This window comes from Sciurus vulgaris (assembly GCF_902686455.1).
Source record: "Sciurus vulgaris genome assembly, chromosome: 4".
Lineage (NCBI taxonomy): Eukaryota > Metazoa > Chordata > Mammalia > Rodentia > Sciuridae > Sciurus > Sciurus vulgaris.
Window position 1 is genome coordinate 149640279 of NC_136464.1, and position 18463 is coordinate 149658741.

The following is an 18463-nucleotide window of genomic DNA, read 5'->3' on the forward strand; positions in this document are numbered from 1 at the left end:
GACCTCACGTGTGTTCTTTGTTCACAAACCTTCTTTATTCCTTGGAAGTTTGGGAGACTTATAGGAGAGAGATCTCTGGTGACAGATGCATAACTAATTGAACTTTCACTAAATCACCTAGACTTTCATCACAGAGATGAAAGATGCCGTACATTGAAGTGCCCACAAACCCTCTCGGGTGACCTCTGAAGCAACCTTTGGTCAGGCTGTGTCTTAGAGTCTGTTTTTGTAAAGAGGATAAAGGCTCCTCTGCGCTTTCCCCTTAAGCATCGATGCAGGATGGACATGGGTGTGTGACCTGTGCAGTCCCACAGGCCCCCTTGGTTTAAAGCTCTGTTGGCACCAGCTTGTAACTTCAATAAATATTTAACAAGGGGCCCTTTATTTTCATTTTGCTCTGGTCTCAAATTATATAGCTAGACCCAATCAAACATATGTTGCCTATAGGCCTGGTACGAAAGGAAATGCAGCTATCCTACTAAGTGTAATGTTTATAGACGGGACATCCTGGTGCTTTGACAAGTGGGATTTTGTGCACTGTAAGAGCATTTGCAGTGCAGTGCCTGGAACACACTTATCCACAAACTCATAACCAATTTTGAAATGACTTTCCAGTGTACATGCTGCAGTGATGTCATATGAAACACAAATGGAAGAAGGCATCTTTTCATTCTCTGAACCTGGAGAGACATTCCCTCACCTAGTTTTTAACTGTGAGGTGGTTACATTTTTAATTCATACATCAAGACAACCCTGAGCCGTTTATTAAAAAGCTCAGAATCCAGTATTCATCACTGTGTTCCACACTTCTGTGTTGGAATATTAACAGTCCTGGAGTCCCATAAATTATGTATTTGTTGCTGAATGTCGCTGCCAGCTACGTGTGGCAAAGCATTTTCTTCTGCAGCGTATTTTGGTTTGACAAGATCATTGATGTGTATGAGGGTGCCTTAACAAATGAAATGCAGTTCAAATCACAGTTACGAGCCTGTTCAGCTAGGTAGATTTTCCTTCTTGCCCTTTGAATGTCAGAATGGTGGCACTCCATACTTTTAAAGGTCTGAAATAATACTAGGAGAGAGTAAGAAAACAATCGGCTTTTTAAAAAAATGAATGCATGTCAAAGATTTTATAGTAGCAGTTAATTAATAAGAAAACCAGTAAGATGTCACTGCTAGTTCAAAAGTCAATCCAAAGAGAGAGACATACATGGGCAGTGGAGCATGCTGAGGTGCATTTGTAAGTAGATGCCCTGCTGGCTTCTTCCATGGGTGGGCTGGGGTCCAGGCATAATGGTGTCTTCACTGGGTAAGATTTACTTGCAATAATGTCAGTTTTCTATAACACAGTTATAAAATAACCCAGTTAAATGTACTGAAAAATACAGACTCTTGGAGAATCAGATAACCTAGAAGAGTATGCTTAACACCTAATGTTCCATTGGAAAGGCACCTAGTCATCTCTTTTGACCCATTTTAGGGCTTTCACTTTCTCTTAACAATTTTTTCTCCCTCCTATGATCAAAATAATTGCAAATATTAGTTTTGATTACACACACAAAGAGGCTGGCTTCATAAGATTTGGTCTGATTGTTCACATTGGTGCAGTATTAATCAACCATCTAGGCCTTATTGGGCTTGCTTTGTGTATCTAGGACCACTCTACATTCCACAGCTGTTAATGCCTGCAAAATTAGCTTTCTCCTGGACGTTGTTACAAAGGATCAAGGATTGAACTTTTCAGAACCTCTATTTGCTTTTCCAAGGCTTGAAAATCAAACTTGAGAAATCTCCCACCGTATTTCACCTGTGGTTCTTAATGTTTCAGTAGAATTCCTGGAAGTTTCCAGTATTTGCTGTACTCCCTGTCTGGCACCTTCCTTACTGCCTAGAAGACCAGGACCTGCCACAGGTTGCCGGTCTGTTTTCCTAGGAGGGCTTTGTAGGCCTTAGCTCCCTGCATTCTTGAAAAGGAGGCTCATCTCTGATTCAGGGAGTATCACTCTAAAATATGACACTCCAGCAAAAGGCTTGGTTATATAATTGCTTTGCCCAGTTTTATCTTGTGGACAGATTCTCAGCAAACCTATGCAGATAACTGTATTGCCGTGAAAATTAAGGGGACTCAGTAACAATTTTGAATTCTGGGCAATTGATGAGAATTAGATAACATTTTTTTAATGTTTTGATTACAACTATAAAAAAGACTTTACTAAATTGAGGTTAGGAGATGACTTAAAAAGTAAGAGGAAAAAAAGACATCCTCATGTATCCAGAAAATAGAACATTAAAACAATTTCAACAGTATTCCAGAAAAACATCCACAATAAATTTCCTTCTTCTGTTCCTTCAATCCTGTGAGTGAACTGTAATTAATTCTTGTTCTGCTGGTTCTTGGCTTAGCAGTCCTCATTGATGAAGCCATCTGCATCCAGGCTAAAAAGAGTCCAAAAATCCAAAGAAATCCTGACTCAGTTCATTGGCACAGCTTAAAAATTGTCTAAACAGTGTCAACTCAGTGGTATGTACCCAAGAGTCTATTATTTGAAATGTCAATATGTTAAAATACCTGGTACATACTGTCCTTTTCCATGAAACTCTGAGGCTGTCCTCGCCACAAACTCTGGTTTGTGCTTACATCAGAACCTCATGCAGGTATCAGAGTAATATAAAAGTTATCTGTAGATTAGTGATTTGATGGTTAATATGTCACTGTGACCAATATTATCAGAATGGGGAAGAATCAAATTTTGTACTAGAATACTGTGCATAATTATTTCCTCAGAGTTTTTGAACAGTATGTACCTGTCAGGTAAAACCATATTATAGACAATGAGGGCATTGGCAGATCTCCAGGATCTTCCCATAAAACATAACATTTCTGAAATATTTATATTAATAACACTTTACTAATACCGATTTAACCTAGAACTAACAACTCCTTCCTTTTTTTTTTTTTTTTTTTTTTTTTTTTTGTGGTGCTAGGGTTAGAGTCTAAGGCCCTGTGCATGCCAGATAGACACTATGCCACTGGGCTACACCTCCACTTCCAACTCTTAAAGTAGTAACACACTAAATGCAATTACATATAGCATCTCTTTTTTTATAAGGTGAAGGAACAAATCTTCATGGTTGTCCAGGATCTCTCTGTGAAATATCATAGAGAATTTTAGGCATACAACATACTCTAAATAGTTTATTTCTTCAAAATAGAGGGCTCAGTCTAGAAAAGTAAAACCATGTGCTGAAGAAACAGCACCTGGCTCTCTACATGATAGAAAGATCAATAAAATATTTTAAAATTAACATTGAAATTAACACAGTTTTTTAAAATTGAGTCCTTTTCACAAGGAAGGGTCCTTTGTTCTTCCCTTTCCCTTCTAAAAAATATCAAGGACACATAAAGCATTGAGAATACTTCTAATGAGACACAGAATCTCTTCTAGCTAGGCAGGTTCCACAGAAGGTAAAGAATAAAATTATGGAATTTGCTGGTAAATGGGTGGAGTTGGAGAATATCATGCTAAGTGAAATAGGCCAAGCCCAGAAAACCAAAGGCTAAATATTCTATCTGATAAGTAGATGACGATATAAAACGAGGAGTGGTGATGTGGGGAAGAGAAGAATGAAGGAACTTTGGATGATGTCGAGGAAAATGGGGTGGGAGGGGGTGAGGGACAGAAAGATAGTGGAATGAAACAGACAGAATTACCCTATGTATGTTTATGATTACATGAATAGTGTGAATCTACATCCTGTACAACCACAGAAATGAAAAGTTGTACCCCATTTGTGTACAATAAATCAAAATGCAGTCTGTAAAAATAAAAAAAATTAATAAAAAAAAGAATTTGCCTTTGTATTATAGTCAAAGGCGTTAATCAGTAAACCAGGGAAGCAAGCCATCAAAACCAAGGGAAATTTACCAAAATCATAATGCTTTTTATAGCTTTCTTTCAGACTCATATTATAAACCAAAGCAAACAAAACTCTCTTTCCAAGTTGTTTCCTCCATTTTTCACTTTCACATTCTGGAACAGATTGATACTTTAGGATTGCCGTTAGCATCCTTATTCTCTCAAAAGTATACAGCAGAGTTTTCTATAGGCTGCATGATGAGTGATATCATAATAAATGCACAAAGATAGGAGTATCTGTCTCTCTCCATTAAGCCAGACAAAAACACTAAAGTAACATTAAAGTAACATTTTTCTCAGCAACAATTTTTTTTGGCAAAGTGTTTTTCACAAAATACATGTAATGTTAAAATGGAATGGATTCATCAATGCATTTTTCAAATGAATCAGTATTTTTAAATTACTCAATTTTAATTTAAAATACAATAAATTATTTATTTTTAAAATTTTATGTTTACAGACTGTATTTTGATTCATTGTACACAAATTGTGTACAACTTTTCATTTCTGTGGTTGTATACAATGTAGATTCACACCATTTATGTAATCACACATATACACAGGGTAACGATGTCTCTCAGTCCACTATCTTTCCTTTCTCCCACTCCTCCCATCCCATTTTCCTCTACACAATCCAAAGTTCCTCCATTCTTCTCTTGCCCCAATCGCAGTTCTTTTAAATAAGATTTTTCAGATGTGAATTTAAGACTTAGAGAAGTTAAGAAAGTAGTGCTCAAGAATAACAAAACTAGCACAAGTGGGCTGAAATTAAATGTGGAAATTAAATATAATCAAGTTCATATAATTTGACCAGTATTTAATTAATGTCTGTTACTTGCAAAGCAGTGAGTTGGGTTTTTCTTGTCCTCTTCACATTTAGTTTGGTCACTCTCTAGGATTTTTTTTTTTTTTTTTTTTTTTTTTTTTATTGTACATAAATGGGATACATATTGTTTCTCGGTTTGTACATGAAGTAAAGGCATACCATTTGTGCAATCATACATTCACATAGGGTAATAGTGTTTGATTCATTCTGTTACTTTTTCCTTCCCCTCACCCCTCCCACCCCTCCGTTCCCTCTACATAGTCCCTCCTTCCTCCATTCTTGCCCCCCTCCCACCCTCCGTTATGTGTCATCATCCGCTTATCAGCGAGATCATTCAACCTTTGTTTTTTTGAGATTGGCTTATCTCACTCAGCATGATATTCTCCAATTTCATCCATTTGCCTGCAAGTGCCATAATTTTATTATTCTTTATGGCTGAGTAATATTCCATTGTGTATATATATATATATATATATATATATATATATATATATATATATACACACCACAGTTTCTTTATCCATTCATCAATCAAAGGGCATCTAGGTTTGTTCCACAGTCTGGCTATTGTGAATTGAGCAGCTATGAACATTGATGTGGCTGCATCTCTGTAGTATGATGATTTTAAGTCCTTTGGATGTAGGCCAAGGAGTGGGATACATGGGTCAAATGGTGGTTCCATTCCAAGCTTTCTGAGGAATCTTCACACTGCTTTCCAGAGCAGCTGCACTAATTTGCAACCCCACCAGCAATGTATGAGTGTACTTTTTTCCCCACATCCTCGCCAACACCTGTTGTTGCTTGTATTCTTGATAATCGCCATTCTAATTGGGGTGAGATGGAATCTTAGGGTAGTTTTGATTTGCATTTCTCTTATTACTAAAGATGGTGAACATTTTTTCATATGTCTGTTGATTGCTTGTAGATCTTCTTCTGTGAAGTGTCTGTTCATTTCCTTAGCCCATTTGTTGATTAGATTATTTGTATTCTTGGTGTAGAGTTTTTTGAGTTCTTTATATATTCTGGAAATTAGCGCTCTATCTGAAGTATGAGTGGCAAAGATATTCTCCCACTCTGTAGGCTCTCTCTTCGCATTGCTGATAGTTTCCTTTGCTGAGAGAAAGCTTTTTAGTTTGAATCTATCCCAGTTATTGATTCTTGCTTTTATTCCTTGGGCTATGGGAGTCCTGTTAAGGAAGTCTGATCCTAAGCCAACAAGTTGAAGGTTTGGACCTACTTTTTCTTCTCTAAGATGCAGGGTCTCTGGTCTGATTCTGAGGTCCTTGATCCATTTTGAGTTGAGTTTTGTGCAGGGTGAGAGATAAGGGTTTAATTTCATTCTGCTGCATATGGATTTCCAGTTTTCCCAGCACCATTTGTTGAAGAGGCTATCTTTTCTCCATTGCATATTTTTGGCACCTTTGTCTAGTATGAGAAAATTGTATTTATTTGGGTTTGTGTCTGTGTCCTCTATTCTGTACCATTGATCTACCTGTCTATTTTGGTACCAATACCATGCTGTTTTTGTTACTATTCCTTTGTAGTATAGTTGAAGATCTGGTACTGCAATACCCCCTGCTTCACTCTTCCTGCTAAGGATTGCTTTAGCTATTCTGGGTTTCTTATTCTTCCAGATGAATTTCATGATTGCTTGCTCTATTTCTGTAAGGTACATCACTGGGATTTTTTTTTCCCCCCATAGGAATCATGTTTTTAGTTTTTTTTTTTTTTCAAGTTTTTTTTTTTTATTAAAAATCATAAATTTACATAGGGCGATGTTCTTTGATTCATTCTGTTATTTTTTTCCCTTCACCCCACCCCTCCCACCCCTCTTTTCCCTCTATACAGTCCTTCCTTCCTCCATTCTTACCACCCTCCTTATCCCTAACCCTAAACCTAACCCTAACCCTAACGCTAACCCTTCCTACCCCCCATTATATGCCCTCATCCGCTTATCAGCGAGATCATTCGTCCTTTAGTTTTTTGAGATTGGCTTATCTCACTCAGCATGATATCCTCCAATTTCATCCATTTGCCTGCAAGTGCCATAATTTTATTATTCTTCATGGCGGAGTAATATTCCATTGTATATATATACCACAGTTTCTTTATCCATTCATCAATTGAAGGGCACCTAGGTTGGTTCCACAATCTGGCTATGATGAATTGAGCAGCTATGAACATTGATGTGGCTGTATCTCTGTAGTATGATGATTTTAAGTCCTTTGGATGTAGGCCAAGGAGTGGGATACATGGGTCAAATGGTGGTTCCATTCCAAGCTTTCTGAGGAATCTCCATACTGCTTTCCAGAGTGACTGCACTAATTTGCAGCCCCACCAGTAATGTATGAGTGTACCTTTTTCCCCACATCCTCGCCAACACCTGTTGTTGCTTGTATTCTTGATAATCGCCATTCTAATTGGGGTGAGATGAAATCTTAGGGTAGTTTTGATTTGCATTTCTCTTATTACTAGAGATGTTGAACATTTTTTCATATATCTGTTGATTGCTTGTAGATCTTCTTCTGTGAAGTGTCTGTTCATTTCCTTAGCCCATTTGTTGATTGGATTATTTGTATTCTTGGTGTAGAGTTTTTTGAGTTCTTTATAGATTCTGAAAATTAGCGCTCTATCTGAAGTATGAGTGGCAAAGATATTCTCCCACTCTGTAGGCTCTCTCTTCACATTACTGATAGTTTCCTTTGCTGAGAGAAAGCTTTTTAGTTTGAATCTATCCCAGTTGTTGATTCTTGATTTTATTCCTTGGGCTATGGGAGTCCTGTTAAGGAAGTCTGATCCTAAGCCAACAAGTTGAAGGTTTGGACCTACTTTTTCTTCTATAAGATGCAGGGTCTCTGGTCTGATTCTGAGGTCCTTGATCCATTTTGAGTTGAGTTTTGTGCAGGGTGAGAGATAGGGGTTTGATTTCATTCTGTTGCACATCATTGAGATTTTAATTGGAATTGCATTGAATCTGTATAGCACTTTTGGTAGTATGGCCATTTTGACAATATTAATTCTTCTTATCCAAGAACATGGGAGTTCTTTCCATCTTCTAAGGTTTTCCTTAATTTCTTTCTTTAGTGTTCTGTAGTTCTCATTGTAGAGGTCTTTCACTTCTTTTGTTAGATTGATTCCCAAGTATTTTATTTTTTTTGAAGCTATTGTGAATGGGGTAGTTTTCCTAACTTCTCTTTCCAAAGATTCATCACTTATATATAAAAATGCATTAGATTTATGAGCATTGATCTTATATCCTACTACTTTACTGAATTCACTTATGAGTTCTAAAAGTTTTCTGGTGGAGTTTCCCGGTTCCTCTAAATATATAATCATGTCATCATCAAATAGGGATAGTTTGAGTTCTTCTTTTCCTATTCATATCCCTTTAATTTCTTTGGTCTGTATAATTGCTCTGGCTAGAGTTTCGAGGACAGTGTTGAATAGAAGTGGTGAAAGAGGGCATCCCTGCCTTGTTCCAGTTTTTAGAGGGAATGCTTTCAGTTTTTCACCATTCAGAATGATATTGGCCATGGGCTTAGCATAGATGGCTTTTACAATGTTAAGGAATGTTCCCACTATCCCTATTTTTTCTAGTGTTTTGAGCATGAAGGGATGCTATATTTTCAAATGCTTTTTCTGCATCTATCGCAATAATCATGGGATTCTTAACTTTTAAGTCTGTTGATATGGTGAATTACATTTATTGATTTCCGGATGTTGAACCAACCTTACATCCCTGGGATAAAACCCACTTAATTGTGGTGCACTATCTTTTTAATGTATTTTTGTATGCGATTTGCTAAAATTTTGTTGAGAATTTTTGCGTCGATGTTCATTAAGGATATTGGTCTGAAATTTTCTTTCCTCCATGTGTCTCTGTCTGGTTTAGGTATCAGGGTGATATTGGCTTCATAGAATGAGTTTGGGAGGGTTCCCTCCTCTTCTATTTCATGGAATACTTTGAGAAGTATTGGAATGAACTCTTCTTTAAAGGTTTTATAGAACTCGGCTGAGTACCCATCTGGTCCCAGACTTTTCTTTGTTGGCAGGCTTTTGATGACTTCTTCTGTTTCATTACTTGAAATTGATCTATTTAAATTATGTATATCCTCCTGGTTCAGTTTAGGTAATTCATATGTCTCTAGGAACCTAGTGATATCTTCGATATTTTCTATTTTTTTAGAGTATAGATTTTCAAAATAGCTTCTAATTATGTTTTGTATTTCACTCATGTCTGTTGTGATATTTCCTTGTTCATTCCAAATTTTAGTAACTTGAGTTTTCTCTTTCCTTCTCTTTGTTAGCGAGGATAAGGGTTTTTAACCATTTTGTTTATTTTTTCAAAGAACCAACTATTTATTTTGTCAATTTTTTCTATTGTTTCTTTTATTTCAATTTCATTGATTCCAGCTCTGATTTTAACTATTTCCTGTCTTCTACTACTTTTGGTGTTGGTCTGCTCTTCTTTTTCTAGGGCTTTGAGCTGTAGTGTTAAGTCGTTCATTTGTTGATTTTTTTTTTTCTTCTTTTATGGAATGCGCTCCACAAAATAAATTTTCCTCTAACTACTGTGTCCCTGAGATTTTGATATGATGTATCCTTGTTCTTGTTTACCTCTAAGAATTTTTTTATTTCCCTCCTGATGTCTTCTGTTATCCATTCATCATACAATAGCGTATTATTTTATCTCCAGGTGTTGGAGTAGTTGCTGTATTTTATTCTGTCATTTATTTCTATTTCAATCCATTACGATCTGATAGAACACAAGGTAGTATCTCTATCTTCTTGTATTTGGTAACATTAGCTTTGTGGCATAAAATATGGTCTGTTTTAGAGAAGGGTCCATGTGCTGCTCAGAAGAAAGTGTATTCGCTATTTGTTGGATGGTATATTCTATATATATGTCCGTTAAATCTAAATTATTGATTGTGTTATTGAGATCTATGGTTTCTTCGTTCAGTTTTTGTTTGGAAGATCTGTCCAGTGCTGAGAGAGGTGTGTTAAAATCACCTAGTATTATTGTGCTGTGGTCTATTTGATTTCTGGAATTGAGAAGGATTTGTTTGACGTAGATGAATGAGCCACTGTTTGGGGCATAGATATTTATGATTGTTATATCTTGCTGATTTATGCTTCCCTTAAGCAGTATGAAATGACCTTCTTTATCCCTTCTGACTAACTTTGGCTTGAAGTCCACATTATCGGAAATGAGGATGGATACTCCAGCTTTTTTGCTGAGTCCATGTGCATGGTATGTTTTTTCCCATCCTTTCACCTTTAGTCTGTGTGTATCTCTTTCTATGAGATGAGTGTCTTGCAGGCAGCATATTGTTGGATCTTTCTTTTTAATCCAATCTGCCAGTCTGTGTCTTTTGATTGATGAGTTCAGGCCATAACTCAGGATTATTATTGAGAAATGATTTGTATTCCCGGTCATTTGGCTCATTTTTGTTTTTTGACACGACTTGGTTTCTCCTTTATTTGGCTATTACTTTAGGATAGTTCCTCCCTTTGCTGATTTACATCGTTGTTTTTCATCTCTTCCTCATGGAATATTTTGCTGAGAATGTTATGTAATGCCGGCTTTCTTTTTGTAAATTCTTTTAGCTTTTGTTTATCATGGAAGAATTTTATTTTGTCATCAAATCTGAAGGTAAGTTTTGCTGGGTATAAGATTCTTGGGTGGCATTCATTTTCTTTCAGGGCTTGAAAAATGTTGTTCAGGCCCTTCTAGCTTTTAGGGTGTGGATTGAAAAATCTGCTGATATCCGTATTGGTTTCTCACTGAATGTAATTTTATTCTTTTCTCTCGAAGCCTTTAAAATTCTGTCCTTATTTTATATGTTAGGTATTTTCATTATAATGTGCCTTGGTGTGGGTCTGTTGTAATTTTGTGTATTTGGAGTCCTATAAGCCTCTTGTACTTGATTTTCCATTTCATTCTTCAGATTTGGGAAATTTTCTGATATTATATCATAAAGTACAATAAATTTTGATATCATTTATTGAAGTTTTTTGGTGTCCTGAAATAAGTTTCAAGGGTCTAAAGGGATTCTCAGACCAAAAAGTTTGTGAACCACTGATATAAGCAAAATTATTCAATTTTTTCTAAAACAAAAATATAAGGGGAATGCTAACCTCAAAGCCAACCTGGGTAACATAGTGAGACCCTGTCTCACACACAAAAAGGATACATTCACACTTTTACTTCTTTTTCATTATTGCATCTGTCATAATCTTAATCACTCATTTCAATTATAATAATTACCAAAGACACTCACTTCTTTTTTTAATGTATTTTTAGTTGTAGATGGATACAGTATCTTTATTTATTCATTTATTTTTATGTGGTGCTGAGGATCAAACCCAGTGCCTCATACATGCAAGGCAAGCACTGTACCACTGAGCTGTAGTCCCAGCCCCCTCACTTATATTTCATAGAAAAAAATTGGGAGGAGAGTGGGAGTAAACAATTGAGAATTGTCATGTGCCGGCATTTTAGCAAAACTCACAGACACACAACCATGTGATATAGCATTATGATTACATCACTAGTCTAGATGTCAAAGAACCTCTCTCCTTCCCAGTGGACACACAGTTCTTAATTGATTTTGAGCTTAGAATAGACATACAAGCCAGGCATGGTGGTATACACTTATTATCCCAGTGACTTGGGAAGCTGAGGCAGGAGGATTGCAAGTTCAAAGCCAGCCTCGGCAACTTAGGGAGGCGCTAAGCAACTCAGTGAGACCCTGTCTCAAAATAAAACAAAAAGGGCTAGGGTGTGCTGGGGATATAGCTCAGTTAGTAGAGTGCTTGCCTAGCATGCACAAGGCTTGGGTTCAATCCCCAGCACTGCCCAAATAAAAGGAGGTTGGCTAGGAATGTGGCTCAGTGGTTAAGCACCCCTGCATCCCTTGGTACAAAAAATAATAATAATCCAACAAAATGACCAAGAAACCAGACACCCTGTTCTGTTTCATCCAACAGAGGATAGATCTCTAATCCATTGCTAACAAATCATCAAATTATTGAGCCATAAAACTGAATTCTCCTTCATTTTTACCCCCATGGGTGAATAAATTATCAGCCATACACAAACGAGATAGGAAAATAAAACAAAACCAGAAGAGAGAATAAAAACTAGATACATAGAGGGTCAGTGAAATTCAAGTCCATTACTGCTTTGGATTCACTCTGGGAGCCAAAAAGAGGCACAGCTACCCAACTCTGTCCGCTGAAACCAGTGGATATCTCTAGGGATGACCTCCAGAGTTCTTAAAGGATAGCTTTTTCAGAGGTAAAATCATGATTCTTGGAAAAACATAAAATGAACATGTGCTGCAGATTTTAATTAAGGGAAGAAGAACTGGTAAGCTGTTACAACCAGTTCAACTTTGATCAGCTTTTTCTTTTAAGTGTTGGTAACTGACAGTCACTGCCTCCTCCTGGGGCCTGAGCAGGTTAAAGCAGCATTTAGACTTATTTTACTTCATTTCACTTTGTTAGTTCATTAATTAGTTATGCATGACCGTAGAATGCTTTTCAACTCATTGTACACCAATGGAACACAACTTCTCTTTTTCCTGTACACTGTGTAGATTCACTCCATTTGTGCGATCATACATGTACACAGGGTAATAATGTCCACCTCATTCCACCATCCTTCCCACTCCACACCTCCTCCCTCCCCTTACTCCTCCCTGCCCTTACCCCTTTATGGATCAGCACCTGCATATCAGGGAAAAGATTCAGCCTTTGGTTTTTTGGGTTTGGCTTATTTCACTTAGCATAATATTCTCCAACTCCATCCATTTACCTGCAAATACCATAATTTCATTCTTCTTTAAGGCTGAGTAATATTCCATTGTGTATATATACCACATTTTCTTTATCCATTCATCTGTTGAGGAGATCTACTTTTAGGGATCATTTCTATAGTATGCTACTAGACTTATTTTAAATATTGAGTACCCTTCTGTTAGCATGTTGAAAATTCCATCAGGTTTCTAAGATCTACACTTGGGGCTCAGGAGTGTGTATACACATTGGCCAACTTTACTGGGGTGTCAGTCATTAGACCTATCATTTGCTCTTCTGAACTGTGACCAACTCTTGGTTTCTTTCACAGTGACAAAGTCCAGGCTCTTTCCTATGCACAGCACACACGACAGCTCATCTCATGTGGTGGTGACGGTGGGATAGTCGTCTGGAACATGGATGTGGAGAGACAGGAGGTAGGTGTCCCAGGAGGCTGGGTTTGGCCCTGAGGTCAGACTCCACCTCCCTCCTGCTTATTTCTTGATATTTTATAATTAATGTATGTAATGAGATATGTTATATCAGAGAATTTTAAATTGTGGTATAAAAGGAGCTCCTATTTTTTTCACCCCTAACAAATTAGCTTGTTACCTTAATGTGATAGAGATTCATGAGAATTTTCACTGAGACTAAACTATTTAGACTTAAATCTGTTACACCATTCACAGCAAAAATACAGGTGAGAAAAGGATCCATTGTTTTCTGGTGATTAGCCCTTTGGCATGAAATTTCCCAGGGACACCAAAAGCTCCCATGCTTTATGTCATTGAAGGAAACGGTGACTAAAAAGAAGTAAGAACCTTTAATTTGGTATTAAGAGAAATGCTAGGGGTGGAGAGAGAGCTCAGTTGGTAGAGCACCTGCCTTGCAAGGACAAGGCCCTGGGTACAATGCCCAGCACCGCAAAAAAAAAAAAAAAAAAAAAAAAAAAAGAGAGAGAGAGAGAGAGAGATGATGCTAGGAATAATTTTTTTGTTGCTTCTTTTTGAGTCATGTTCTAAACAATTCCCCAGTTACATATACTGTCTTTTTTAAGCACATATTTAAATTTTTTCAGCACTCCTTTCTTATATGAGTTTTGCTTTTAATCTTTGAGTATCTTAACTAGTGTGTTTACTTAATGTCCCCTTTGACAAGTACTTTGAAGTTAACCATCTTCCCAGTACCCTAGAATGACTCTAGGTAGACTTTCCCTTTGACATTGTGCAGTCTTTGAACTTACTTCCTGCAGGATGTAAGAATTAAGTAGAAAAGAAATACTTTTAAAAACAAAAGCAATTTCCCAAATTCTTTCCTTGCCCTCACCCGTCTTGTTTCAAGAGGGAATTTTCTGTTGCCCACAATGTAATGCCCTTCAAATGCTAGTAATTAAATGCTTAAGAAGATTAAAGCTTTATTTGCTCAAACCATAAATCCACAGGAGTTCTATTAGTAACTAATTAAAATGATCATTACTGTTAGGAAGTGGGGAATTGTAGAATATTGCTTTTGAAAAGCATTTGGCATCATCCACAAATAGCTAGGGAATTGTTACCATGAGTGCTGGTCATGCTAACCAGGCTCCCCTGTGAGCTTCGATTGTGTCCTGGCTTGCGTTCTGCATGATAGGTCTGCCTTAGGTGAGGGACAGTCATACCTCATCTGACCTGGTTTCGTTCCAGGCTTAACTGACCAAACCAGGGGAGGAGAGAACATCAGGTTCTTTTCTCTCAGTGTAAGTAGCTTCATCCTTTATGAACTGAGAGGTTCCCAGAGGTGAAATCAGGTGGTTGACAGGCAATCCTTGGAGCCATCTGACTTAAATTATGCCTCTTGACATGCAGATATATGAGCACTCAATAGTTGTTGATGGATTTAAAATCTTGTTGAGAAAGTTCTAAATAAGCAGTGGAAATGGTTCTATCCATCCTTTTCAAGTGTCATATTTTATAAACCTAAATCTCTGGAGATAGTGTTTGTAATTCATTATCTAGGGAGCTGCCTGCTGGCTATGGCAAAGACTGTTGGGGGCTCTCCTTGGGAGGCCTAACACTATGATGAAGCAGTCCCTAACCTGAGGTGCTGACGGCCTCTCAGAAAACTTCAGAATGCTATTAAATTGTATAAATGATGAAATGACATTGATACAAGAGAGAACATCAGTGCTAGGTATTTCAGAGGGAGCGTCGTTGTCACTGGCCAGTGTTCTCAGGGCAGGGTTTATGGAAGGACACAATGCTACGGTATCAGTGGGACTGGACTGACCAGGAGTTACATGGACTTTGCAGGCCAAAAGACACCAAGAGTGAGGACAAGGTGAACTGAGAAGTGGTGTGTGGTGCATTGGTGCTCATGAGCAGGTGTGTAGCAGTTAGAGATGAGAGAATGGCCAGGGACAGATGATGGAGGAGTTTGAGTGGCCAGATACAGATCTGGTGGACATTCTGTGTGTTAGACCTGTGTTTGTCTGTGCAGTGAATAAAGCCCATTTTGGTAAATGTTTAATATTGTATTTTATACATAACATTTGGATTCATTTTGACATAATTATAAAAGCATGGAATATAATTTGCTCTTGAATCAGGTCCCAGAACCCTCCCCTTTGCCTCTTCTCTCCCTCCCCCTGTTCCCTTCCCTCTACTCTCCTGATCTTTCTGCTCTTCAGTTGTTTTGTTTTTGTTTTGTTTTGTTTTGTTTTTTTTCACTTAGTGTCTTGTGGATGTACTTGATGGTGAGATTCACTGTGGTATATTCATATATGTTTGTTGGAATATTAGACCAGATTCATTCCCCTGTTCTGCCTCTCTCCTGTTCCTCTTGCCTCACCCTCACCCTCAATCCCCTTCTTACTCCACAGATTTTTCTTCTATTTGAATGGAATCCCTTTCCCCCCTGCTTCCCCCTCTCCTCTCCTCTCTTCTCTTTTCTCTTCTCTTCCCCCCTCCCTCCCCCTTATTTTGGACTAGCTTCTGCATATCAGAGAAAATATTCAACCTTTGACTTTCTGGATCTGGCTTATTTCACTTAGCATGATGTCCTCCAGTTCTATCCATTTATCTGCAAATGCCATAATTCATTCTTTTTTCTGGCTGACTAATGCCCCATTGTGTGTGTGCATGCGTGTGTGTGTGTGTGTGTGTGTGTCACATTTTCTTTATCCATTTATCTGTTGATTAGTATCTGGGCTGATTTCATAACTTGACTAATGTGAATTGCGCTGCTATAAACATTGATATGACTGCATCACCATAGTATACTGATTTTAAATCTTATGGTTATATACCAAGGAGTGGGATAGCTGGGTCATATGGTGGTGGGTCCATTCCTAGTTCTGAGAAATTTCCATACCCCTTCCCAGAGTGGTTGTACTAATTTGCAGTCCCACCAATGTTGTATGAGGGTACCTTTTTCCCTACATCCTCGCCAACATTTAATTTTAATTGTCATTCTGATTGGAGTGAGATGAAATCTCAGTGTGGTTTTGATTTGCAGATCCCTAATTGCTACATTTATCATTTGAAAAGTATGTTTTATATATACCACATGTTCCTAGGAAAGTTATAAGATGCTCATTAACAAATAGAAGCCAGGTCAAGTACTCCCAATACCATCACCTACAAATGGCAAAACGTTATCTTCCCTTACATTTTTTTTCCTGTATGTACATGTGTATAAAATTTTTTTTTTTTTTTTTTTTTTTTTGCAGTGCTGGGGATTGAACCCAGGGCCTTGTGCTTGCGAGGCAAGCACTCTACCAACTGGGCTATCTCCCCAGCCCTGTATAAAATTTTAACAAAAATTAATCCTAATACCTGTTGATTTACTTTTCCCCTTTCCAAATCCTTCCTCCCACTTCCCTCTTCCTAGGTACCCAATGTGATACATTTGATAAGTGACCCAAACAAGTGTGTGTGTGTGTGTGTGTGTGTTAAAGTTTATATAAATGATACTATACTACAAGTCTGTTGTTTCCAACTTTTCCCCCAGAACCCTTTTGGAGCCCTGTGTATACTGAGGTGCCTGTGTATAGGTTCTCATAATATGTAGCAGTCACATTTTACCTCTCTGTTCCCCACCTGAAGGGCACATAGATAGATGCAAACTCTCTGGCACTGCACACGGCACCCGATGGCTTCTGGTACATGTCACCCCATTGACCTGTGTAGGATCAATCCAGGTATATTCTTGATTTTTGCTAAATAACAACCAAACAACTGTACCCACATACATTTCTGGTGGAGGACAGGGAGTTTGCTGTCCTGACACCACACAGCCTCACCAATGGTTATTGTTACCCCCTTTCTGGTTTTGCCCTATTGGAGACAGGGATATATTAGTGTCTTGTTTTTATTTGCATCTCTGCTTAGTAGTAAATTTGAGTTCCTCTTTGTATATTTTAGCTATTCAGATGCCCCTGGCTATGAATTGCATGGTTCTATCTCTTGTATCTTCTGCCAGTTTTTCATCTGTTCTCATCATTTCCTCATTGATTTGCAGGGGTTCTTTGTATATTGTAGATATTAGCAGGAATTCTTTGTTAGTTACAGACTTCGTAAATATCTTCTTTTAGTCTGTTAACTTTGTGCTATATATAGTACTTAATATCTGGGGGGCGGTTAAGTTCATTGTTTCTACTTCATGATTCTTAATAGTAATAAAGTGATATTTGAGAATATTCCATAAAGAAGACATTAGTCCTGCCCCCTCAATTCTCTAAGAAGCCCATTAAGTATGTTTTTTACTATGTGAAATGAGTTGCTAATTCAGTTTTTTCAGGCCCCTAGAAATTCCTGATTAACCCCAGTCTGTTTACACACTGTAATCATTACTTGATTTATTTGTGTAACAAAAAATTTTTTACTTCTTTTTTAAATCTTCCTGATTCTTCTGAATCATATGTTCTGGAAAAATCATGTAACAGATCAGTCTTTTAGGGGAAAGATGCCTTTTGCTAAAAACTTTGTATTATTGTGTTTAACCTGTCTTTAACTGGAATAGGGCACAAAAATTACAAAGCAAATTAAGGTTTACTCCTTTTATTTTGTTTAATACAATAAGGAGCAAGAGTAAAGCACTTTGAAATGTCCTCTTTTTACTTAATGTTGGGGAAAACTAAGTTGTTGGGGTTTTTTTGTTGTTGTTTTGTTTTTGTTTTTTTGGTACTGGGGAATGAACCCAGGAGTGCTTAACCTCTAAGCCACATTCACAGCCTTTTTTATATTTTGTTTCAAGACAGGGTCTCACTAAGTTGCTTAAGGCCTTGCTGAGTTGCTAAGGCTGGCTTTGAACTTGTGATCCTCCTGCCTCAGCCTCTGGAGCCACTGGGGGTGGGGGGGACTGTAATTTTAGGTACGTTTCTGCCTAAAGGTGAAAGAAGCTAAATCCTAACATCTGATGCATGGCAAATATTCCTCAGAAAAGGGTCGCATTGACCCTAAACAGATTCCAGAGCTTGACTATGCTACTGTCTACTGTGAATGTCCAGAGGAGTAGGCTTCTATTTATGGCATTTCTCAAATTTGTTTGATCTCAGGCCTCTTTTATAAAAGTAAGTGTCCAGTGAGTAGGACGTTCCCTGGAATTCTCATTTGGGAAATCCTGGATTGGAAATATTTTTCAAGGTTCCTTGGGTTCGTTGCTATACGGGAAGAGATAGTTTCCTCTGCCAAGTAATAAAATCTGGAGAGTTGGACATGAACTCTGGAAGCGAATGTAGTTACCATATGTATAATCCATAAAGATTTGCTAAAGAATAGCTTTAAGTGAGACTCACTTTAAGAACCTGCCTGGCATAATTTAGAAGTCATGGCAGGAATGAGAAATAGTGAACAAAGCTAGAACGTCGTGTGACCTGTGAGCTGAGGAGCAGAGCCTGAAACCCGCTGTGCCCTGCCATGAGTAAACAGTGGGCAGTAGCT

The 18463-nt window shown here is 37.7% G+C and overlaps 1 protein-coding gene across 2 annotated transcripts in view; it reads left to right on the forward strand.

The window, feature by feature from the left end:
* The window catches only part of WDFY2 (WD repeat and FYVE domain containing 2), a 159960-nt gene that overhangs the window by 129969 nt on the left and 11528 nt on the right, over nt 1-18463 (forward strand). For both annotated transcript variants that reach the window (XM_079136183.1, XM_079136184.1), the window contains one exon: nt 12877-12982. In XM_079136183.1, coding sequence (XP_078992309.1) covers nt 12877-12982 — 106 coding nt within the window. The remainder of the gene's footprint in view (nt 1-12876; nt 12983-18463) is intronic.